Below are 26,367 nucleotides of genomic sequence, written 5' to 3'. Positions count from 1 at the left end.
AGTATAAAAACCTTGCAAGATAAAATAAAGTTTGAAAAATAGAATTTGTTTGCAAAAATGTTTAACTGAGTTATACTACTGACTCACCGTATGCCACCCCAATACTCCTGGTCAGGAGGAAGATTGCGTTGACCACAACGCACAAACACAAAGTTACTGTTCCAAGCACATGTGTGACGTTTGCCATGCAGCTGTCCATTGAGCCTGATCTCACAGTCTTCCAGTCTCTTTTCATCGCCTAATCAAAATAAATATACAAATACTTTACAAAAATAATAAAACTTGAATTTTGAATTTAACTACTATGTAAGTCTCTTGGGAAAAGAACTCTTGTTGGGAGAAACATCTGGGTTTGTAATACATTTCTAAGACATCACTGTGTGAGATTACAAGAGAATAAACACAAGAAAACCTTGAAATAATCCTGTAAAAATAATTAAAAAGTTAAGATCTGTCACATGTTTTTTGTGGCACGTGAAAAATTTGAATAATTAGATAAAAGTTTGACTTAAGTGCAAACTGCTTACAACATTGCACTGTGGGTGTTTGTAAGTGTGTATATTTACCATAAAAAAGTTTATAGCTCTTTAATATAGATGAATAAAATATAGCAAAATATTACTACAAAATTTACTTTTCTTAGTAAACAAATTTAAACTTTTGCTTCAAGAACATATATGTTTTAACTTTTTTTAACAAAACTAATCTGTAAAAAAAACTTAATACAAGCAGTAATATAATTTTACAGAAAACTATAGAACTTGAAAAACAAATAACACTAAGAAAACCATACTAACCACTACACTGCACTGGCTCGGGCCACGACCATATTCGGGTGAGAGAGTTCGGGTGGAACTCCACCCGGGGGCCGCGGGACACCCAAGCATTGAGAGATTCCAGTCCCATCTGACGACAGACCACCCGAGCATTGTGCTCCGAGAACCTTGAGTCACAGAGAGGCACCCACTGGAGTGTAGTGGAGTTGAGGTACTCCAGGAACCCTTCCTGCATGTGACGAAACTGAGAGTCGTCGGAGCAGTTGCGCATCGTGCACAAACGGAGCGACCTAAGGTGTGAGAAAATAAATTAATATATGATAATGCAATAGTGAAGTGATCATATGAGAAGCAGTTAAAGAGCTGAAGAGGAAGAGTAAAAAGGCAAGACTGGTTTGGACAAGTGGGAAGGATGCAAGAGAACTCCTAAGACAGTGGAATTGCTGATAGAGGGGATAGATGAGAGGGAGAGGAAACCATAAGGAGAATTTAGGTGATGGGGAAACCTAAAAAGTTGCATTCCAGTTATTGAGATTGTTGTGTATTGTAAGTTTATATTTGAAATAAATAGTTAAATTAATATATAGATGAAAAATGAGCCTTTTTGTGTTACTAGTTTATTTACATCAATTGAATCACATTTTTGAAAATAACATATGATTAAATAATTAAATGCATAGCATTTGAAGCATAGAGATACAACAGTTTCTTCCCCACTAAATTTGATTCATAAGTCCAGTCTTTTCCGTTGCTTTCTCGTTCTGGCTGATTTGCGAGGAACATCTGTTGAAGCATTGTCATCTGTTTGAGGATTATTATGTTCACTGGGTTGAAGCCTGATTTCTGCATTTTCAAGTTGATCATTGTTATCTTCTCTGCGTTGAAGCCTGATTTCTATATTTTCCAGATCATTGTCCTTGAATGTCACGTTCTGTTGTTGCGAACTGGTATTTTCTTTAGGAGATGAGCTGGAGTGTGTTTTGTCTTTTGTTTCTGGCACTGATGTTCTCTTCAACTGATCGATGTGTCTCTTGCCAATGTAACCGTTGTCCAGTTTGACTTTGTAGTGCAGAGCTCCAAGTTGAAAAATAACTTTTCCGAACTTCCAGCCGTCTAAGGAACGTACTAATATTCTCTCCCCCACTTTAAATGAGCGGCTTACTTGTTGAAAACCTGGATGTAATGATGTGTTTTTCTTAGGGGGTTTGAGAGCATCTAGTTTTGTTCTGATCTTTCGATTTAAATACAGTTCAGCCGGTGATTGTCCGCATTGTAGAGGTACAGCTCGGTAGCGAAACAGTATGTCTTGAATTTGTGATTTAATATTCTTTCGAGGATCTTCAGCACAATTTTTCAAAGATGTCTTTAACGTTTGCACATAGCGTTCCGCTAACCCATTGGTTGCTGGGTGTCCTGGGGCGATAAATTTTTGAAATATGCCTCTTTGTCGGCAAAAGTCTGTAAATTCTTGGCTAGTAAAAATAGTGGCATTATCAGAAACTAGTACAGCAGGATATACATGTGTAGAGAAGATATCATTTAGAAATTCTATTGTCGTAGCTGTGGATGGTGCGTTTTTGGTTATTCGAACCTCAGGCCATTTAGATTTTGCATCAATCACTACTAGGAAATGGTGTCCATTAAATGGTCCTGCGTAGTCCATGTGAACTCTTTCAAAGTTTTCCTTAGGGATTTCCCAAGGGTGAAAAACTTTTGTTGGCTGTTTTGACTGTAAAGCGCAAGCTGCACATAATCGAACTTTATTTTCAATGTCTTTGTCAATTCCGGGCCAATAACAGTGGAGTCTTGCGAGTCGTTTCATTCTTACCATTCCTATGTGTGTTGCATGAAGCTCTTCTAAAACATGAGAGCGTAGTGATCTTGGAATGTATACACGTTCTCCTCTGAATACAATTCCTTGATTGGTTGAGTAGATTGGATCATTTGTACCTTCTTTTATTTGTTTCATAAGATCTTTCATTCCTGGATCGTACGCAGTTTCTTTTGAAATTGAATCACTCGTGATGTTGATTGATGAGATTTGAAGGATTGAATTCTGTTCTATTTCATCTTCTTCTTTATTCAGTGCTGTGTCGATACCACGATGTTCCGTTGTTTGAAAAGTCCTGGATAGAAAGTCTACATTTTGGTGTTGTTCTGCTTTCCGATGTTTGATGTTGTATTCAAATCCTCTGAGGAAAACTGCATAGCGTAAAAGTCGACCAGCTGTCATTGGAGGAACATTCTTTGGGTGAAATATTCGTGTGAGTGGTTGGTTATCTGTGATCAATTCAAACTTTCTTCCATAGAGGTAGTTGAAAAATTTTCCAATAGAAAATACAATAGCGAGTGCTTCGCGATCAAGTTGGCTGTATTGGGACTCTGATTTTGAAAGTGAGCGGGAGACAAATGCAATGGGCCTTTCTTCTCCATTGATAATGTGTGATAGTACTCCTGAGATCCCATGTGGGCTTGCATCGCAGGCTACGGATACTGGAAGGTCCGGGTCAAAAGGAACTACCACTCTATCTGAGGCTATTTCCTTCTTGATGTTGATGAACGCTTTCTCACAATCTTTTGTCCAGTTGAATGGTTTATTCTTGATGAGTAACTGGCGTAGAGGGTAAGTTATGGTAGAAGCTGCTGGAATGAATTTTGAATAATAAGTTACAAGTCCTAGAAACTTTCTCACTTCCTCTACTGAATTTGGTCTTTGAATATTGAGGATATTTGACACTTTTGCTGGAGACTTGGATATCTTGTTGTTTTCAATAACATATCCTAAGTATGAGATGCTTTCTTGGAAGAATGTGCATTTATTTCTGTTGAGGTGAAGATTGTTGGTTTGAAGTCGCTCCAGACAAGCTACAAGGTTGTTGAAACATTCATCCAAAGTTGAACCGTAGACAATTATGTCGTCAAAGTAAGAGCTGACACCTGGAAGGTCTTGTAGAACTTGTTCCATTACTTTTTGAAATATGCTGGGTGCAGTCTTGATTCCAACAGACAATCTGTTGACTTTGTAAGTACCTTTATGGGTTGATATTGTTTGAACACAAGCACTTTCTTCATCGACACCTATGTGTAGGTAAGCTTTAAAGAGGTCGAGAGTACAGAAAAACTTGGCGTTTCTCAGTTTGTGGAGTGTTTCGTCGATCCTAGGAATCGGATAGTGTGAATCGTAGAGTTGAGGGTTGACTGTGACTTTATAGTCTGCGCATAGCCTAAGTGTACCATCAGGCTTAGGCACTACAACTAAGGGTGAACCCCAGTCGCATGATTCGATTTTAGTGATGATTTTGTCTTGTTCGAGTTTGTCAAGATCATGTCCCACTCTATCCCGGAGTGCATACGGTAAAGGTCTAGGTTTGAAAAATACTGGTTTGGATTGAGGTCTTAACTTTAGAGAGCAGGTGACATTAGGAATATGTCCTATTTCTGGTGAAAATATTTCTGGAAATTTTGATTCTACTGCAGTAACTAGTTTTTCTGTGTCACTGGAAACTAAGTTTACATAAGTACCGGTACCTTTTGGTCTCTGGGTGTCAAGATCGTTCAAGTGGACTCCAAGTTGTCTTATCCAAGTCCTACCTAGTAGAGGGCTGTACATGTCAGGAACTACAAACAACTGCTGTGTAGATGAGCGTCCATTGTATTCAACCTGAACATTAACTAAGCCTAAGGGTTGGAAAACCTCATTTGTGTAAGAACGAAACCTTATATTTGTATTCTGGATTGTGTTTTGAGGAAGATTAAGTCTATCAAATTGCGCTTTTGGTAGAAGGGTATGAGCTGCGCCTGAATCCACCTCAAACTTTTGTGGTTTCCCATTGATTAGAATAGTTGTGAAAAATTTTTCTGTGTCTGATGAATTGTAGTCAGATACATTGAGAATTTGAAGTTGCCCTATTCCATAAAGTGAGTTTAAGTCCTGTGAATCATTTGGAGTAGTACTTATTGTATTAACTGTAGGCCTGGATTTCTTAGAGAGTAGAGTTGATATACAGACCTTGGCTATGTGTCCATCCTTGTCACAGCTTTGGCAGTGAAGGCGTGATTTGTTGGTTTTACATTCCCTGGACATGTGATTTGCTTTACCACATCTTAAACACAGGTTTCCAATTCCAAGTGTTGCCAAATCAACCTTATTTCGTCTTGTGGAAGGGTGATTTAGTCTGTTGTTAGATCGGTTGTTGAGGTAGGCTGTCCTTCTTGGTGTATAATTCTGGTGTGTTGGTCTTGTCAATAATTTGTTGACTTCTGCCTGTGACGATGTTTGAGGACTAGAAAAGTTGTTCAGAGTTGCACTGTCTATTTTTGAAGCTTCAATTGCTATTGCCTTTTCTACGGCAATGTCAAATGTTAAGTCCTTGGTCTGGATTAATTGTTCTCTAATTGAAGAGTCATGAATTCCCCTGATAAACTGCGATCTTAAGAATAAGTCAGATACAGATGCTTCACATGATGTACAGGTAAGTTTGCAAGTTGCAATTTGTTTCCTAAGAGCTGTTACATAGTCTGTTATTGATTCATTTTGTGCCTGGATTCTGGATAAAAACTTATGCTGTTCTACAATTTCATTGGTTTTTGGAAAGTAATTGTCTAATAATTTTGTAATTTCATCATAGGTTTGCTCATTAATACTTTTTGGAGCTGAGAGTGAAGACAAAAGGTCATATGTTTTAGAACCTACACTATTGAGAAAAAGCTGGGCACAAATAGTTTTATCATCAAAAGCATTCTTTATCTTTAGGTAATTTTCAAATCTTTCTTTGTATAGTTGAAAAGTTTCTTTGTTTGAGTCAAATTGTTCGAAATTGGAAATTAATGTGATGTTGGATTGTTGAGTCTTTGACATACCTTGAATAGCTGAAGACAAGGTCTTGATTAATATTTCAAACTGTTCTTGGTTCATTTTGAAAAAGTATATAAAATAAACTTTAAAACAAAATAGAAAACACGTTAGGCTCTCCTCGTCGCCATTTCTGTTGTGTATTGTAAGTTTATATTTGAAATAAATAGTTAAATTAATATATATAGATGAAAAATGAGCCTTTTTATGTTACTAGTTTATTTACATCAATTGAATCACATTTTTGAAAATAACATATGATTAAATAATTAAATGCATAGCATTTGAAGCATAGAGATACAACAGAGATCAAGTAAACTACTCCATCAATGGACTGACCAAGATCATGAATAAAATCCTCAATCATAAACAAAATCATCCAAAGACCAAATAACGCATCTTACCTCCTAGTGACAGCCATGTTGGTTGGAGGTTTGACAGTCTGTGAGAGAGGTCTCATGACAATCTCCTGTCCTCGTCGCCCCCTGGCCACCAGTCGGCCCAGCACCAGCAGACCTACCCTGGGGGCGAACTCTATCACCACCCCGGGGGCGATGTTGAGAGTCACTCCTGGCATGACTGTGACATCTGACATCACCTGGTACGGCATGTCACGGGGCTGTAGTGTCAAAGAGGTCTTGAGTCGTCCGGACAAGCGGTTCAAGTCTACGAGCGAAGGCTGCTCCCAAGCGATCTGATGACAGGCATATAAATCACTTATATGATATTACTTACTTATTCCTGGGACAGTTTACAACAAGAAGGTATGTAGTATAAGATTACTCTGCCTAAATGAAACTCACCGAGAGTGATCCCTCAAAAGAATCTTCTATGAGGAAAGGCTTGAAGTTGGCAATCGCATGATCGTTCCAATCGTCGAAATCGAATATCTTACTGATAATCTCGTGTTCGCTCGTTGTTCCCCACCAATTCTCAGTGACGTCGATGGTTGAATCGATTCGGGCAGTTCGTACTCCAGCCACTAGTGAGTAGGCCTGTGTGTTTTCAGCGATCAAGTTGCGCTTCACTCTCACCTTTTGTAGTCCGTCAAATACAATTACACTGGATGGGGTCTGGAAAAATATATAAAAAGTTTATATCATAGTGTTTGCTCTTCGAACATAAACTTACATGACTTTTCAAATTTAATTTGTATTTCTACAGTAGGCTACTTATTTTAGAATAATGAAAAATTTAATTTTGATTTTTTTCTCCTCAATCAAGTGTATTGTATTTTTCTAGGTTTGGCATCTTATTTTTTTATGATTTTTGTAAAGGAACCATCTAAAATATTGTATTTATCTGCCTTAGATCAACCTTTAATGTAGCTGTATTTATAGAAGAAAATTTCAGAACCACACCTATCAGAGAAAAACATTGCATATAAGTTAGTTAGCACCATTAATTGATTAATGACATTTTTCATATGGGTCTAGAATGTATCTCACCTTGGGATCAGATCAGAGTTGAAGGCAAGCACTATACAGTCTTACAACCACTTGGATACCGAGACTTTCCAGTGTTCTTGAGATCTTTGGAGAAATTACCATTTTCCCATTGTGAAATTCATTTCTCTTTTACTGATTTTGGGACAACATAGAACTTTGACTCTTTCTTCAAAACAAGAAATTTTGTCTGAGTTGAGATAGTAAGAAGAAAGATTAACAGCCTAGATTATCAGCACAATGGAATATGGTTGTAATAAATTTTGATAATTATAAGATTGCCATCACCAAAAATTATCATAAGTATTTTTTAAAGTTCATTTACCTCGGGGGAAGGTGACCTATTCCTCTTGATGATATTGTTGCTAAACTCCGCCCTCAACTCTCCCAAAATCTCTGACTGACTGTCTGCCTTGAACTCGACCATGAATGTTCCAGTGTTGCGTTCGATTGTGTTTCCATGAAGCCACATCTGTTTTTCCATTCCTTGCACGGAGACTAGGCCCGACCGACACACGTTGTCCTCAAACACGTTACGAGTCATGTTGAACCTGCAAAATGAGGTTAGTATTTTGGAGTGAAAATTTATTTTGATGATTATTTTGGGTTTGGGAAAGCTAATGTTGATATTTGAAACTGTGAGCTCAACTAGCTTCTAAGTAAAGTGTTCAGAAAAAAAACTGATACTTAAAAAAATTCTAATCAGGAATTGGGCTATACTTTAAAATATATTAATCATGGTGACTACCACTTTCCTTGAGTACAAATTTAGATTTTTCAGATACCTTTTATCATAAAAAGTCATCTTTAATTTGCATGAAGTAACTTATATTGTAGCAAAAAAGTTATTGGATTTTAGAAACCATGAGTAAATATATCATTGAGATCATAAGCATTGATAAGACTTATCATCATGAGAGTGTACATTTATTTGCACTATTTTATTTTCATAAATACATTGCTAAAAACACAATATAACTTCCCCACTGCAACGTTTAATTTTGGTGGGTTTAAAAATCAGTTTTACATGTTTGTAACCCCAGTAGGAACCCATGACTTAGAATGTGGTTGTATTAAAATCAGTTACTTTGGTCCACCTCATCACTAACATTGTTTCAGTAACACCTATTACGATCGATCATTATAATCAAGGCTTGCCATCTCAGATTTAAAGATTTTTGTGTCATTGAAATTATAAAATATCAGATCTAGTGTATCAAAATCCTAAAGAAATACAAAACACATGAAGTATTTTTATTTTTTACACCAGCCTTACCTAGTGAAGTGGCCGCCAATCACTGCAGCGTATTGCTGGTTGTTGCGCCAAGTGTTGTTGTGCAGTATCACAGAGTGAGTGAAGTTCTCGTTGTATTGCCACACGTAAGGCAGACTCAGCTCCAGGCCACCTGCGTGGTTGCGCTCGATAGAGTCGTCACTCAGCAGCCAATGGAACAGGTTGTTGGAGCTCCGTAAGTCTCTGCGTGGAAGAAAAAGAGGGATGTTAAAAAGATTAAATTTTTTAAATACAATATTTTTAAATATAAGTGCCTGTGAGTATATATTCTGATAATTTAAATTAAAATAAAGAATTCAGTAATATTTATACCTCCCGTAAGTATTATCCAAGTAGATATAATTTTCATAATTCACAACATATTTCTATTACCGCTACTAAATTAACACATACTTCATCATGCAAGTGCTTCACTAGAAAAAATTGTTTAAATCTCAAGACAAAACAGTATATTTGTAACACTTTGATTTAACCTAGATTACTTTATTAATATCAAACTTCCTCTAGGGCCTAAAGTTAAAGATCAAGAACTTGGGAGCAAATGATCATGTGATCAACAATCATACTGAAGATGAAGGTCACTTTTACCAACCTCTTAGCTGCTCTACCAAACGGTCAAGCATCAAAAAAACAACCGATTACAAGAATGAACATGTGATTCCAAAAATTTGGGGAGAGGTAAAGTGAACTACTAGGCCTACTAAATCTTGTCTAAATTCCTACTGAAGATGATTAAAGTTCCAAAATTTAAATACCTGCTTCCAATCTCTTGGAGAAGGAAAGCTTGAAAACTGAATAAAAAACAACATGTTAAGAGAGTGTTTATTTTAATGTGTGTACCACTACTACCACACATTTCTAAAAAGATATGTTGGGCCGTAGAATTTAATAAGACATAGTTTTTTCAAATGTACTAAAGATTAATACTATAGATTTTTGGAATATATTAATTTCTCCAGAGGAACATTTCTGTTAGTGTTGTTTAAAAGTTCTAAAAAGATTTAAATATTTGATGATTTTCAATCTATCACTGGATGTGATGCGTATAGACCAAGCTTGTGACTGACAAAAACCAATGAAATATCTGTAAAAATTGTCGTTTAACAACTTAAGAACTCTTAGAATAGAACACTTTCCCAAAATTAAAGAAAAATTTCATGAACTTATCTGTATAATGGCTGTTGTTCATGAGTATTTATGCACTAGGCTGCAAGATTGAAGGTAACAGCCCCGCCATTGACACGCTAGGCAAATTCGTCAGTTTCTTTTTAAATCTCTCAAATATAAATACAAATTTATATTATTTACTTTAAAGTATAAGTAATATATACAGACCTGCTAAACTGCAGTATCCCACGGCCGTTGTCTGTGATGAGTGTGTTGTTGAACACTAGAGATATCTCGGAGATGTTGGTCTGCGCGAGGCTCCAATGTGGAGAGTCTATGAGCACTGCCTCGGCTCCGTTGTGGCTCAGGTCGCACCCAATCACGTGCAATGACTCGTTACTGTGACGCAAGTAGTGTTCCCCACTCTCTGTCAGGTATCTGCAGAAAATAAGATATTATAGATCTTCCTTGAACATATATTTATTCTTTAGATTTCCTTTGTATATTTTTGGTTTAATAAGAGTATTGTTGCAGACATTATTCATTGTTGTAGCTATAACTCAAGTCCTCGGACTGCGTGGCTATGATTAAGTGTTTATTAGACAGTGTTAAAAAAAGTGTACCTACCTAACTCTTTTGTTTTTATTGTAAGCCTTTTCAACATTTAAAAGGTTTTTGTATTTCTCTTAACATTTTGTTGTTTTTAGCTATTATATTTCCCAAAGCCGCCACTGATTTCTGTACTAATCTTGCCATGTTCTAGATTTCTTCTCACTTAAAGACGCAGATCCTAAAACGTCATGATACTTTCTGTTTAACTAATCAGAAATTAATAAAAAATGTCTGCAATTAAAAATTCTAGAATTTGCTTAATGTCTACTAACCTGTTATAGAATGACATCCAAATTCCTCTCTCGTTCCCTTTTATTCGAGAATTGATCAGAGTCAAAGTTGGAATCGGCCCTTTCACTATTTTGCGTTCTATGTTCTGTTCAGGAGCTGGAAAAAGAAACATGTATTTTAATCGATGCATAAAATAAAATTTAACACGAATCAACACTTTGCGACGTATAAAGGGCATTATTGGAGTTTTAAGCTTTGATCAATTCATTTTGATTTAGCTGCAAAATTCTTAAACAGCGCTAAAAATTATCTTCGACATTTAACACACACACAACATTTAAAATCGACAATAAATTAATAAACCGTGATAAACCAAACAATTTTACAAAATAAAATCAGTAAAAAAAATTAGACTGTAAAATTGCTATTAGCTATTTACATTTCAAATTAAAATACAATTTTTCACACTTTGCAACTGACAATATCACATAAAATAAACTATGTATTTAGAAACTAGTCAAGATTCTACCATAGGTTAATAACCAGGATTTACTATGGTACATACCTCTAAGACAAGAGACAGCCAGTATAGCCATGCCTAGAGCATCTTCACCACTGTGGTAGTCCAGCACTACAGTGTATGAGGTACTGGTAGTGGGGAATACCAGCTGGTCCTTCCGTACACTCCACACCTGGTCATACATCAATACATTGGTAGGTAATACACTAATACATGGTCATTGTCACTCATTGAGTAGTAGACCAGTCAATTGCTCTCTATGTTTTTAGACGGTGACAGTAACATTTTTCAAAAAAGAGTAACTTTGGAAATGTATCAGAATAATATTGTTTTATTCAGTTAAATTGTAATTTTCCTCTCACCTCTCTAGCTGAGTGCAGATCAGGTCCGTCATGAACCAGAATGTCTTCAGTGCTGCGGTTGTGAATCGGGTTGAACAGTTGAAGTCCAACTACAAAACCCGGTTTACACTGAACAAACAAAGATTGTCATTAAGGCTGTAATGGTAAGCTAAGCTGGGTAATGTTCTAGAAAATATATTACTAATTAACTATATATATATATTTTTCTAAAAGTTAGCTTTGGAATACATTAAGGAAGATCGAATGGATACACAACTAACTCACATAAGAAAACATTTTCAGGTAGTTGATAGTTCAACAGAAATTCTACTACCATTTTTAAATTCTACTATTTTCTCTTAAATTATAATGCTTGGAAAACAAAAATAGAAATTTAATGGGTTACAGGGCTGTATTTCCCTAAAAGGTGGATGGAGGTCTCGGCCTGGGAGGAGGCCTCACAGAATATTTTTTTTCAAAAATGAATTTCACCAATGTATCTTGTACACACTAATGACAACATTAGTGTTGCTTAAAATGTTTAACTAAAGTAAATTAATTTGTTAAACACCAACACACAAAAAGTTCAAACTCAATTCTAAAATAGCTAGTATATAACTACACTTTTAACATGTAACCATAACCTCACCCTGAGATAGAACTGCATGTTGATGGGGTCCAGAGTGACTCGCTGGGTGATGAGTATCTGAGTCTAACCTAACCTAACCTAACCATAACCTCACCCTGAGATAGAACTGCATGTTGATGGGGTCCAGAGTGACTCGCTGTGTGATGAGTATCTGAGTCTAACCTAACCTAACCTAACCATAACCTCACCCTGAGATAGAACTGCATGTTGATGGGGTCCAGAGTGACTCGCTGGGTGATGAGTATCTGAGTCTAACCTAACCTAACCTAACCATAACCTCACCCTGAGATAGAACTGCATGTTAATGGGGTCCAGAGTGACTCGCTGGGTGATGAGTATCTGAGTCTGACCTAACCTAACCTAACCTTACCATAACCTCACCCTGAGATAGAACTGCATGTTGATGGGGTCCAGAGTGACTCGCTGGGTGATGAGTATCTGAGTCTGACCTAACCTAACCTAACCTTAACATAACCTCACCCTGAGATGGAACTGCATGTAGATGGGGTCCAGAGTGACTCGCTGGGTGATGAGTATCTGAGTCTAACCTAACCTAACCTTACCATAACCTCACCCTGAGATGGAACTGCATGTAGATGGGGTCCAGAGTGACTCGCTGGGTGATGAGTATCTGAGTCTAACCTAACCTAACCATAACCTCACCCTGAGATGGAACTGCATGTAGATGGGGTCCAGAGTGACTCGCTGGGTGATGAGTATCTGAGTCTAACCTAACCTAACCTAACCTTACCATAACCTCACCCTGAGATGGAACTGCATGTAGATGGGGTCCAGAGTGACTCGCTGGGTGATGAGTATCTGAGTCTAACCTAACCTAACCTTACCATAACCTCACCCTGAGATGGAACTGCATGTAGATGGGGTCCAGAGTGACTCGCTGGGTGATGAGTATCTGAGTCTAACCTAACCTAACCATAACCTCACCCTGAGATAGAACTGCATGTTGATGGGGTCCAGAGTGACTCGCTGGGTGATGAGTATCTGAGTCTAACCTAACCTAACCTTACCATAACCTCACCCTGAGATGGAACTGCATGTAGATGGGGTCCAGAGTGACTCGCTGGGTGATGAGTATCTGAGTCTAACCTAACCTAACCATAACCTCACCCTGAGATAGAACTGCATGTTGATGGGGTCCAGAGTGACTCGCTGGGTGATGAGTATCTGAGTCTAACCTAACCTAACCTTACCATAACCTCACCCTGAGATGGAACTGCATGTAGATGGGGTCCAGAGTGACTCGCTGGGTGATAAGTATCTGAGTCTAACCTAACCTAACCATAACCTCACCCTGAGATAGAACTGCATGTTGATGGGGTCCAGAGTGACTCGCTGGGTGATGAGTATCTGAGTCTAACCTAACCTAACCATAACCTCACCCTGAGATAGAACTGCATGTTGATGGGGTCCAGAGTGACTCGCTGGGTGATGAGTATCTGAGTCTAACCTAACCTAACCATAACCTCACCCTGAGATAGAACTGCATGTTGATGGGGTCCAGAGTGACTCGCTGGGTGATGAGTATCTGAGTCTAACCTAACCTAATCTAACCTTAACATAACCTCACCCTGAGATAGAACTGCATGTTGATGGGGTCCAGAGTGACTCGCTGGGTGATGAGTATCTGAGTCTAACCTAACCTAACCTAACCTTAACATAACCTCACCCTGAGATAGAACTGCATGTTGATGGGGTCCAGAGTGACTCGCTGGGTGATGAGTATCTGAGTCTGGCCTTCCTCCAGCTCTATGTTGGGTTGAGAGCTGGGCAGCAGTAGAGGGGGTCGGTGGAGGGGAGCAGACGCCTCCTCAGTGGAAGACTTGAACCACCCCGCGATCTCCCGCTGTTGGTACACCGTGAGCGCCGGGTTGTGTCGGATCCCTGCCACCTTGTTGTTCTCTATCACCGAGCCTAGAAGAACAGTATGAATTCAGTTGTAGAAAAATCTAGAGCGAGACGCCTCTTGTCAATTCTATTTTCCCATTTGTCCCACCATCTTGTCTGTCACCATCTCTCATTGGCTGATTACTGATAAGGTGGAGAGGCTTATGGATTGTATGTTCTTAGAAGCCAGCTCTACCCATCATAACCTAGCTCAAGTCAGCTGGAAAATATTTTTTTTAACTGCTATTTAAGCTACCGCTAACTCTGTTCACACACGCTGGTCGTCTAAGTGAACTATAAGTATCTGCATTGCACCATGGGTGCAGAGTTAAATCTATTTCTGACAACTAACATATAGAAATCATTTGTAAATGGCATACAGCAAACTGAGATTGAATACAGGGAGAACTTTTTATTGCTAATTTGTTTTGTAACAACAATGCTAATGGTTTTGGAGTGAAAACGCAATCTCACAACTTTTTCTACCACAAATTATGTTTGATTACCATTAAACTGAAAACCTAAAAGTTTACATCAAAGATTTTTTTACTTAAAACAGAAGATAGAAAGAAGTGAAAAGTCGTTCAAACTGTGACCACATAAAGCGAGCTCAACCAGTTTATTAACCTCAAAGTCTCTTATTAAAAATCATCAAAAAGTGGCATACCTGTGATTTTGAGGCCGAGCTGTTTAAAAGCCACGCCACTACCTCGGTTGTTAGTGAACTCAGAATTGTGGACAATGTTGGGAGCTCCACTGTAAATGTCTGAGTAGATCACACCTAATCCATCTTGCACGTTGTCCACCACCCGCACATTGTCTAGGCTGTGGCGGTACACATCCACTTGAATGGCTGCAACAGACGACATAAACCAAATCATTTTTTGAGCCTTTGAAAGTCTTTTACAATGGCACTAAGCTTCTTTACTGAGTAGCAAGGGTTCTAATACCAATTAAAGAACTAGAGAATTCCTAACACTATCTCTGCAGTAAGAGCACAAGACAAGAGCTAAGGTTTTTTTTTAATTTTTTATGATAGCAGACCTACCTTAGTATAAAAGTATCTAATTAATCTGTAACAAGTCAAACCAAAACTTCACACAAAAGTCCTATGTACAAAATTATCATATTTCACTGTCACTGACAGCATTTTCAGTCAAGAAAGCGTGGAGTTGTGAAGGAGGGGTGGGGGTTGGGGATCTTTAGGTTCTTAACTTCTGCATCTCTTTATGTAGAAATTGCTATTCAAACTACTCTGAAAAGGAATTGGGACAAAAAATGAGGGTTATTTTTCATGCATCTGTGCATAAACTCTGATTTTCTTAGGTACACTAGCTGAACAAAATATCTTTTCAAAAATCTTTAAGGCTAATACCTAAAAACTTTCCTAAAAATTTTCCTTCAACAATTCAGACAGCATTACCAGGTTTGAAGCTGTTGGTGGCATAGTCCAGCAGGCCGGCCTTCTGCACCGTCACGTACTGCAGGTCAGTCCGCTCAGCTGTCCCGGCCAGCCGCACTCCGGCCCAGTGTGGCTCGTAACACCTCAGTCCCACGTCCTGGTCATGAGTACAGGAGTTCTCTAGGTGCAGAGACCTCTCAGCTCTACACTGTGTGATATCGTAGTCCTCCTCCGTACACTGGACATTGCTGAGGACAGAGTATATACATTAAACAGGAGTTTAACATACTGAAAATAAACTAAAGATGTGAGAAAAATGTCATAGTCTGGAACTTTTTGGGGAAAACCCCATGTATGCAGGTGCAGGATCAAAATATAATAATAACCTCCCATAAGCATATGCGATGATTGCAAGATTTGAAAACTCATATCGCACACGTCTTAAAAATCAAAAATATTTTGTACTATTTGAAGAAATGAATGAAAGATCCGCTACATCTTGCATTAAGTATAAGTTTATTTCATTATAAAGAGTGATTATTGTTTTGTGATATTTTCTTAGCATTAAATGTAAGCTAAAGATTGAGGTAGAGTTAATATAAGCATTAACATTTAACTAACTTAAGTTCAAAAAATATTGTTGGAACATTTTATCGATTTTATACCTCATGATGATTTTTTCCGATGTGCCAGCCACTGGGATGTCAGCCCGTTCGAGGAACCAATCATCAGGGTTGAGCACAAGTCCCAGCTGATGGCATACTAGAGCTGCGTCTGTCATGGTCCAGCCATAGTTACATACTGTGCCCCACTCTTCTCCTACCTTCACCTGTAAAATACATATAGAAATGTTGTGAAGAAAGTAAAACCAACTAACATACATAATAACACTTTATCCAGCAACCATACAGTAACGCGACACAAGTGAGCATATAACTCAGAAAACATCTCTTGATGATATGCAAGTTTTGCCAAGTGACTTCACATGTTTCCACAGAAAATAATAAATTAGTTTCAGATATGGTTTGTGTTATATATTCAAGAAGAGTTATTTATGTTATATTATATAGAGGCAAGTTGACCTCACCAAATAGTTTAAATGTTAACTTATCGGGCCTGGTGAAGGAACCAAACCAGGATGAGTCATTCGGTCAAAGTCCAAGAGGCTGACTAGCCGATCGAGAAGGCACAGTGACGGAACGCCATTCGACGTTATGAACCCGGTGAGTAAAGTCAACTCGTACGCTTACAGTGTTAGTAGCATAGTCTGCCAGTGTCCTGTACTTGTCCGGTTCTGTTCATTTCCAACGTCCGAGTCATAAAAGTGGCGACGAGGATAAAACTAAAGTTTATTTTACTGTGTGCGGTTAAAACAAGAGTTTTAACGAGTACGTTTGTAAATATTATTACTATTTTTTCTCGCGATTTTCGGAATATTTGTCGTTTTTAGCAGTGTCCTGCAAGTTTGAGTTGGTCAAGTTGAACCTGAAAAACTTTGTCGTACTTTGCAAAGAGAGTAAAAAGTTGGTTTTTGGGTAAATTGGTGGAAGATTTGTATATATTTTGTATATATTTTGTATTGGAGGAGTTTACGAAGAGTATTTTGTGGAAAAATTCCTGGAATTATGGACGGTGGATGCTGATTGCTCTCTACTGGCAAGTTGGTACCACGTGTTGCACATTGTGCAAAGGATTGTATTTACACTTGTGGCTTCATTTTACCGTAAGTTTGGACTTATTTACTGTAGGCCTATGGAAATAAGGTACAATGGGAACAAAACAAGTATTAGGAAAAATTCAAGAATTCAATGGTGAGTTAGAAACCTTCGAAAACTATGTTGAGAGGTTGGACCAATTTTTTAAAATTAATACGATTAAGAATGAGGACAAGGTCTCTTATTTTATCTCTCTCATGGGCCCTGAATTGTATTCAACCCTTAAAAACATTCTGATGCCAAAAAAACCTAGTGAGGTTACTTATGACGTAATAGTAGCACAGCTTACAGCCCATTTTGTACCTAAGAAGAATATCTCTTATGAGAGGTTTGTTTTTAATAAAAGGAGTCAAAGAGAGGGGGAGACTGTCTCAGACTTTGCTATTCAATTAAAAAAATTAGCGGCTTCTTGCAAATTTGAAAAATTCTTGGATGATGCCCTTAAAGATAGATTTTTGTGTGGACTCAAATCAAATGATATCCAAAGTAGGTTGTTGTCTGAGGGAGACACTTTAACTTTTGAAAAGGCTTTGGAGTTGGCCTTGGTCCTAGAGGAGGCTAGTAGAAATGTTAAGAGTTTTCATCCTGGAGTGTACCAGAACGACAATCAAATATCTGAGGTTAATTACGTTAAGTATAGGCCTAAACAAAGGTTTGGCCCTAGACCTAGTAGTAGCGAAAGTTTGGGTAGGCCAAGTAATAGTGAGAATTTTGGTAGGCCAAGTTGGCCTAATTCAAGGCAAGGTTTACACCAGTTGTGTACTTGTTGTGGTAGAAACCATGAGAGTAAAAATTGTATGTACAGGACTTACAGTTGTAATATTTGCCATAGGAGGGGTCATTTGGCAAAAGTTTGTCGGCAGGCCGCCAGTAGGCCTAGTACTAGAATTAACTATTGTGATGATGGCGATGAAGTTGTAAATCCTCAACCAGGTGCGGAGCATGATAGTGGTGAAGAAGAGCTTGGGCTGTACACCATAGCCTATTCTGACTCTAAGAATAAATCTGGCGCAATTACAGCTGATGTAATGGTAAATGACGTATGTGTTAAAATGGCTATTGATTCGGGGGCAGTAGTATCAGTGATGCCTGAGGATGTTTTCCTCCGGCTTTACCAGGGCCGAGTGCCTAAGCTAAGGGAGAGTAAAATGAGATTGAAGACTTATACTGGTCAATGTATTGAAGTTTTGGGAGAGTTTCAGGCAAATGTTTCGGCTGGAGATGAGTCGCATGTTCTGCCGCTGGTGGTTGTACGGATTGAGCAACCAAATCAACCTTCGCTTTTGGGGCGAAACTGGTTGGCGAGACTTAAGTTAAACTGGAGGGAGATCACGAGGAACTGGCAACCAAAGAGTGGGACTGTCATGCAGCTTGAAGGTAGGAATGTTCCATATACATCTACTTCTAGTGTTGAGGATTTAAAATCAAGATTTCCTACTGTTTTTGAGCCTGGTATAGGAACAATTAGAGATATTAAAGTAAACCTAGTGTTGAAAGAAAATGCCAATCCGGTCTTTTGCAAGGCTCGTAACGTACCATATGCGCTGCAGGATGCGCTTGAGAAAGAAATCGATAACTTAATCAGGAATGAAGTGATGTATCCTGTGACCCAAACTAATTGGGCCACTCCTGTTGTTTTGGTTGAAAAGGGTAACAACTCTATTAGAATTTGTGGCGATTTTAAACAGACAATTAATCCTCAGTTACGCACAGATTATTATCCACTCCCGAATCCAGATGAGATTTTTGCTAAAATTGCTGGTTCAAAATTGTTCTCAAAAATTGATTTGTCAGCTGCATATAATCAACTTAGAGTAGACGAAAACTCTCAGGAGCTTCTAACGATTAATACGACTAAGGGTTTATTTCGTTATTCTCGCCTCCCTTTCGGAGTGACAAGCGCTGGGGCCATTTTCCAATCCGTCATGGACAAGATTTTGAATGGGTTGGATAGAACATTTTGCTATCTAGATGACATTTTGATTGTGGCTCAAACTCATGAGGAAATGCACCGAAATGTGGTTGCAGTATTGTCGAGACTAGAGCATTATGGGGTAAAAATAAACCCCGCTAAGAGTGAATTTTTTAAGGATAGCCTAATTTTCTTAGGGCATAGGCTAAGTGAAAATAAAATACAGCCTAGTGAAGAACTGTCTAAAGCTATTGTTAGTGCTCCCAGGCCAGAAAATTTGACACAGCTACGATCCTACCTGGGGTTGATCAATTATTATAGTAAATACCTCAACAACTTGTCTAATTTGCTTCAACCATTGTATGGTCTGCTAAACAAGGGGGTCAAATGGGGTTGGTCTGAACAGTGTGAGGAAGCGTTCCAGAAGAGTAAGGAGCTTTTGTTAGGAGATAGAGTTTTGATTCCATACGACCCAAAGTTAAAAGTGATTGTATCAGCTGATGCCAGTCCTTATGGGGTAGGAGCGGTTATCTCACACCAAATGCCTGATGGGTCTGAGCGACCCATAGCCTATGCTTCCCAAACACTAACGGTGCATGAAGTGAAATATTCGCAAATAGAGAAGGAGGCCCTCGCCTTAGTGTTTGCAGTAAAAAAATTTCACATTTTCCTTTATGGCAAGAAGTTTCTTTTGGCTACTGATCACAGGCCTTTGACGTTTTTATTAGGCCCTACCAGGAGTATACCTACCTTAGCCGCTGCCCGTGTACAACGTTGGGCTCTGATCCTATCGGCCTATGAATATGAGATTGTTTACAAGAAGGGTTGTGATATGGCCAATGCCGATGGGCTTTCAAGGTTACCATGCCAAAATGAGAAGCCGGGACCGGAAAACACAGTTGCGTTTTTCTCCATAGCAAACGAACTACCGGTTACTGCCAAAGAAATTAGTACAGCAACTCGTTACGACCCGATCTTGTCAAAGGTTCTTGATTTTACGATCCATGGATGGCCAGAATACGTAAGCAACGAACTTCTGAAACCGTATGTTGTGAGGAGCCATGAATTGTCCGTGGATGGAGATTGTGTTTTGTGGGGGAGGAGAGTTATTATCCCGGAACCGTACCGGAAAGAAATCTTGTTTTTGCTACACAAAGAGCACCCTGGAGGCTCAAGAATGAAAAACCTGGCACGAGGGTATGTATGGTGGCCGAAAATGGACTCGGATATTGAAGAGCTGGTTAAAGGCTGTGGAATTTGCCAATCAACTCGCAACGCTTTGCCCCTTGCCCCATTACAGCGCTGGTCTTGGCCTAACCAGCCCTGGCAGAGAGTCCATGTGGATTTTGCGTCTTTCCATAACAAGGAATTCCTAATTCTGGTGGACAGTTACTCTAAGTGGCTGGAAGTGTTTCAAATGCAAACGACAACATCGGCAAAGACAATTGAAAGATTGAGATCTTGTTTTGCGGTATTCGGACTGCCTTGTACTTTGGTGAGTGATGGAGGACCTCAATTGAGATCCCAGGAATTTGAAGAATTCTTAAAGGCAAATGGCATTTTGCATGTAGTTAGTCCGCCTTATCATCCGGCTAGTAACGGCCTTGCTGAGCGTGCTGTCCAAACTACTAAGAACACCTTTTTGAGACAAATGCTGCAAGATGAAATGTCTAAATCTAACAGGTCCGTTCAACATCGCATTGATAGTTTTTTATTTGTGTATAGAAATACACCACATACAGCAACCGGTTGTTCCCCAGCAGAAATGTTTTTCAAATTCAAGCCTAGGACTCATCTTTGTTTATTAAAGCCACATTTGGAAGCTAAGGTCAACGAAAATCAAGAACGTATCATTCAGACAAGGAACAAGGGGGTAACTCCCCGGAACTTTGATGTGGGACAAAAGGTATTCGTAAAAAGCGTCAGGAATGAAAGGTTAAACTGGCTGCCTGGTATTGTTGCAAAAATTGTAAGTCCTATGACCTATTTAGTGAAGACCGAGGGCCGTACAAGATTTGTTCATGCCGACCACTTACGTGAGAACCATGTGGTGTCAGAGGATGAAGAGGATACAATAATTCCATGCCCAATACCAACTACGCAAATTATTAAATCACCCCCTGCAAGGCTGGATGTAGGAATTCCTGTACCTAGTACTCAGCCAGAGACATCTGATGTGCAAGAAAGTGTATCCCCATCCAACGAAGTCAAGAATAAAAGTCCAGGCCCGCATAAGAGTCCTAAGGTGCTTTTGTGTCGATCTCAAAGAGAGCGGCGAGCGCCTACAAAATTAGATTGGTAAAAAAGATTTGGTTTCCCCCCCCCAAAAGAAGAAGTTGTTTATTTTTGTTTTATAATCGGTTGGGAGGGAATGTTATATATTCAAGAAGAGTTATTTATGTTATATTATATAGAGGCAAGTTGACCTCACCAAATAGTTTAAATGTTAACTTATCGGGCCTGGTGAAGGAACCAAACCAGGATGAGTCATTCGGTCAAAGTCCAAGAGGCTGACTAGCCGATCGAGAAGGCACAGTGACGGAACGCCATTCGACATTATGAACCCGGTGAGTAAAGTCAACTCGTACGCTTACAGTGTTAGTAGCATAGTCTGCCAGTGTCCTGTACTTGTCCGGTTCTGTTCATTTCCAACGTCCGAGTCATAAAAGTTTGGGTCCTTTATGCAAAAATCTATTTAGCAAAAACACATTTTTGCTTTATGTACTACATGACATGTTCCACGATATTTCTTAAATTAGCCTTAAACCTCTTTCACATTCAACAACAGAGGTTAAACTGTTATTGGTGATGTGAGGTCCTACAGATGGATAAAGGGGTTGGAAACTTGAATCCAAACGTTGAACTTGCATTTGAGCCAACAATCAGAACCCCCATATGTCCAAAACAAATCTTAAACAGTAAACGCTAACAGCCTAAAATTTGAATTCCAAAAGGCGTCTATGTTGCATTTACAGCCTTTTAACTAAACTATTATGTGTTTTAATATTTGCTTTTAAAATCCCACGACTAAAATGCATTGTGTTCATGCAAAATATCCAAGTTTGTGTTGGAAACTTGTAGAGAAAATTAAATAGCCCTATGATCATTAGTATACCATGATTACCTGTAGTCTACCCTCTTTCTCAGTCCGTCCACCCAACAGTCTCACAGGGGTGGGGTCAGATGGGGGGAGGGGGGCTTCTGTCTCCGTCTCTGTCTGTTGCTCCATGACACTCTCTTCTTGTAAAGTCAGCAGAACGTTGTTCACCTTTCGTCCCCGAGCTTCCAGCTTACCTGCCACCATCATACCAACCCCAGGGGGAAACCTGTAGAGAAAAATATTTTTATAAATATGTTTGACTATCCTTTATTCTTTTGTGGTTGTATCTACCAAGTTCCTTTAATTGATAGAGCAAGGATGTAATATAGAGCACAAAAGCTTAAGTATTAAGGATTTTTAAGGATTTAAGGATAAGCAGGCTTGTCTGAATGGGAAAGAGTTTGCACACAGAAACATTTTTAACTTTACATCACACAAAAATTTTAATATTTCACTCTCATATATCAGTCAAAAATGAGCACACTTTAAACTGTCAAACTCTGTCACCTCAAAAACTTATGTTTTGCAATATTTACTGTAAGGGTGATAGTCAAGGCTACACTGTGTATTGTCTGTTGACTTACCGCAGCACCACACCAGGCTGCAGAGTAAGTCGTCCTTCAGGCCGGATGTTGATATCCCTCAGGACTCTGTACTCTCCAGGTCTCAGACTCTCCAGACCATCCACCTCTCCTCCAACCGCGTCTGTCCCCTCCACATGAAACTGTGGGACAAACTGGTTGATCTGGGAGATGGTACGGCTGCCAGGGTTGCTGCTGTGAAGGAGGAATGGGATGAACCGGATTTTGGCCAGGTTGTATCGGTCCTTCCTGTAGACAATATAGACAATAATTTTAGCAGGTAAGAGTCAACTCCTGAATAAGATCCCTGATGCCAAAAAAGGTAATGGAGAGGTGAAAGCACACAAAATATGAAAATGTTGATAGCCAATTAAGGATCAAAGGATTTAAGGGTAGAGGTTTTAGTTAATACCATCTTGGGTCAAAATGGAAATTAAATAAAAGTAGTGTTTTAGATGAAAAATTACACTCTTTCAGAATTTTGTGATAACCAAAATTAACTTTTAAATAACAAAAATCCCAAAGAGTATGTAGTCTTATTAGTTTTTTTACCTAACCCGCCATGTTAAACTTCCCTATCCCAAGCGTGATGTATACAACTTCCTTACTTCTCGAGTGATGTAAAGTATCAAAAACTCACTCGGTGATGTAAAGAAACCCTTTTAAATAACATTGAGTGCTTAACTTAAAAAATATAACTCTATGGAGCCAACGACGTTCAACGCTAGAAATCAGCTGTGCGCTTGAATGTTGTTGTTATGCTTTAAAGTATTTTCCTAACCTAGCTTTTGCAATTTTGTTAGTAAAAGAACGTTACTGATAGAAGATGAGTGAAATGGATAGCGAAAAATATTGTACGTAAACCCATGTATATTGTCGGGTTAGGTAAAATCTTGTACGTTACACGTTACGCAAGAGCGTGATGACATCACTTAGGTAAATTATGCAGCGCTGCGTGATGTAAAAACGCTCTTACTACACTTGTAATGTAAATAGCTATTCATATAAAAAGCTTTAAATTTAATCATACATTTTCAGTTCACTACGGTTGATTTAGGGGGTGAATCACCAAAAATGTATTTTTTTAAAGTAAGTTAGCAGGCTTTTACCAACCTCAACTAGGCCTATACTTCTATGATCCTGATGGAAATTTGTGAGTTGAAATGCTTACTATGTGACAAAAATCAAAGATCTTCTTAAAACAAATCATTAAAACACCTAACTAAAAAATACTAAAATTAGTGTGACTTAAGTAACTGGAATACCCCTGAGCCTAAGATAGAGGATTTTAAAAAATCATCCGTACCTATCAAACACTCTCTCAAATATCTTCTCCTCGCTGGTTGAGCCGAGCCAGTTGAAGGTGCAGTTTATCAGCTGGCTCTGGTCTTCTAGGTGTGAGCCGACCTCGTACACCGAGTCAGGGTTCTGAAGGATGTTACGGAACACGTCTACATTGGGCGATGATACTACCAAAGGAGCTGCCACACGACTGCGGGGAATTAACCGAGCCTCTTCCTCATCTCCTGCAACACAGAACAGGAATTAATACTTTTTTAATCTAATCATACTTGGATCCAATTACTTTACTGCCACTGATCAATAATCATATTTGGAGCTACCAATTTGTGTATGATTGTCTTTAATACTTTACTGTCAGCACCCTTGTGGTAAGGACATGTTGAATATCTACAAACATCAAACCAACGCTCATCCAACAGTTAATACATACTACTTCTTTAATTCACGCCAATAATGAAAAAGAACAATTGATCACTATAAGATTTTTTCCTTTGTCCCAATCTGTACAAAAGTCTTGAAGTTTGTACCGGTAATACTCACTTCTGAAAATGAATCAATCAAATATGTACTTATTAAAACTAATCAATTTTGAATACATGCAATACAACCTTTATTTGTCAGTTATTCTACTTCCAACTCTTCAACTATAAAACTTTTTAGGTCAAGATATTCTGAATTTAATGTACAAATAATTTATATCCATGAAATATTTGTTTAAGTTCGATTGTTTACTTTAAGAGACCTCACAGTTCTCAAAATTTAACGTATATAGCCTGTAAAACTTTAACATATACCAAAATTCTCACCATCAAATGGTTCCCGTATCCGGTTCCTCCTGATGAAGTTCCAGGTGAAGAGTATATAATGCACTTCACTGTACGCAGACAACCCGATGTTGACTACATAAACTCCACTGTTCTCCACAAACTCGTTGTTTCGAATCACAAATCTACTTGGCATAACCTCCAGCTCCTCCACTGCGTCATTCTTGATCAAAACTCCTCCGTAAGTATGGCTTGTCATCCGGTTAAACTCTATCACTCCATCCATGTTCACGGCCGGCCGGATTTTGATTCCCAACTTCTTGTTTTGTGAAAAAGTGTTGTGACCAATTTGTAATCTTGTAGAAGGGGCGTTCTGCTTCCAGCATGACTTTATCTGTAGAAAAAGTAATGTTTTAGTAAAATAAAATTAAATAAATTTACTCTACCCCTGACCTAATATATTCATACAAAGATGCCATTTGATATACAGACTGTCTCAAAAGTCCCGGACCGGTTTAATATTTTCTTTACGACAACAGATAAATCAATAAGATTTGGTACATCAACACCACACCTAAAAATCTACTTTTTTATGGAAATATAAATTTTCTGTCACATCATGGGGACGTCCCGCAAGGAGTCAGAAGGAAATCTTAAATAGAAGCATAGGTTGACATGTACATCAAATTAAAGGTCTTTACTAGCAGAATATAATGCTGCAAATTTGAACTCAAACGGACAACCAAGTCAAGAATGACAGTGGTTCAAAGATTCATTAAATTTGCATTTGGGGGCACAGCCCTAGGAATCGGAAAAAAATTTTTAACGTAAGCATAGGTCGATATGCACATCAAATTAAAGGTCTTCACTAGTAGATTACAATGCCGTAAATTCAAGCTCAAAAGAACGCCTGAGTAAAAAATGGCAGTCGTTCAAAGATTCAAAATGGCAGGTTCAAGGAATCTTTGAACGGCCGCCATTTTGTAACGGGTGATCCTTTCGAGGCGCGGTTTCCGGCATTGAACTCTGCTAGCTAAACCCTTTAAACTGATGTGCATATTGACCTATGCTCCTATTTAAAATTTCCTTCTGACTCCTCGTGGGACGTCCCCATGATATGACAGAAAATTGATAGTTCCTTAAAAAAGTAGATTTTTAAGTGTGGTGTTGATGTGCAAAATCTTATTGATTTATCTGTTGTCGTTTAGAAAATATTAAACCGGTCCGGGACTTTTGGGACAGTCTGTAGATGCAAACAACATTAGTCTGAAATGTAAACCCTCAAACATTGAATGTTACTGATATTAATACTAGTATACCAATATACATTTTGGAGAGGTGTTCATGTAACTCTAAATGCTTGGCAATGCTCCCTCCTTCACCAAAAATCCATCCATATTGGATCCTTTGATGGAGTTGTCTTAAATTATATAATCCAGAAGGTAATATTACTTGACATCAATGTTCTCTAAAAAATCAGAAGTAGCAACAGCAGTAAATTTACTCCAAAGACTTTTGTAACAGCTTTTGAAACAGACAGGCACTAAACATCAAGTTAAATGTATTGGTAGGCCAACCAAACTTCTAAAAGTCACCTCGATCGCAGTGTTTAGACTGAGGTTGAAGAAGTTGCCGGTGATATTGACGATGGAGTCGCCACAGAAGTTTCCCACCAACAGTCCGGTCTCCAGGTTGCGGAACAACTCACTGTAAGCAACACTCGTCTCTTGTTGGAAGGATTGGTACTCTGGTTCCTTAGTGTCGTTCAACCTGTTAAAAAATCATTATTACTTTGTATTCTTTCTGATAGTAGCTGGTTTAGAGCTCACCTGACAGTCAAAATGTTGCCAATTAGATAT

General features: G+C 38.5%; 1 protein-coding gene across 2 annotated transcripts in view; it reads right to left on the bottom strand.

The window, feature by feature from the left end:
* LOC128985693 (protein bark beetle-like) overlaps positions 1–26,367 on the bottom strand; it is an 84,812-nt gene that overhangs the window by 17,654 nt on the left and 40,791 nt on the right. For both annotated transcript variants that reach the window (XM_054405478.1, XM_054405479.1), the window contains exons 11-29: positions 26,104–26,278; positions 24,551–24,902; positions 23,749–23,968; positions 22,446–22,691; positions 21,886–22,087; positions 15,800–15,963; positions 15,156–15,382; positions 14,400–14,585; positions 13,515–13,759; positions 11,200–11,307; positions 10,883–11,009; positions 10,359–10,473; positions 9,703–9,912; positions 8,350–8,550; positions 7,399–7,624; positions 6,432–6,701; positions 6,033–6,322; positions 798–1,066; positions 88–238 (exon numbers count right to left, since the gene is read on the bottom strand). In XM_054405478.1, the coding sequence (XP_054261453.1) occupies positions 88–238; positions 798–1,066; positions 6,033–6,322; positions 6,432–6,701; positions 7,399–7,624; positions 8,350–8,550; positions 9,703–9,912; positions 10,359–10,473; positions 10,883–11,009; positions 11,200–11,307; positions 13,515–13,759; positions 14,400–14,585; positions 15,156–15,382; positions 15,800–15,963; positions 21,886–22,087; positions 22,446–22,691; positions 23,749–23,968; positions 24,551–24,902; positions 26,104–26,278 (3,984 nt within the window). The remainder of the gene's footprint in view (positions 1–87; positions 239–797; positions 1,067–6,032; positions 6,323–6,431; positions 6,702–7,398; positions 7,625–8,349; positions 8,551–9,702; positions 9,913–10,358; positions 10,474–10,882; positions 11,010–11,199; positions 11,308–13,514; positions 13,760–14,399; positions 14,586–15,155; positions 15,383–15,799; positions 15,964–21,885; positions 22,088–22,445; positions 22,692–23,748; positions 23,969–24,550; positions 24,903–26,103; positions 26,279–26,367) is intronic.

This window comes from Macrosteles quadrilineatus, unplaced genomic scaffold (assembly GCF_028750875.1).
Source record: "Macrosteles quadrilineatus isolate MER2022 unplaced genomic scaffold, UCM_ALF_1.0 Scaffold_2__2_contigs__length_208266976, whole genome shotgun sequence".
In the NCBI taxonomy this organism is placed as follows: domain Eukaryota; kingdom Metazoa; phylum Arthropoda; class Insecta; order Hemiptera; family Cicadellidae; genus Macrosteles; species Macrosteles quadrilineatus.
Note: the sequence above shows the minus strand (reverse complement) of the source record. Positions and strands in the feature narration are given on the sequence as shown.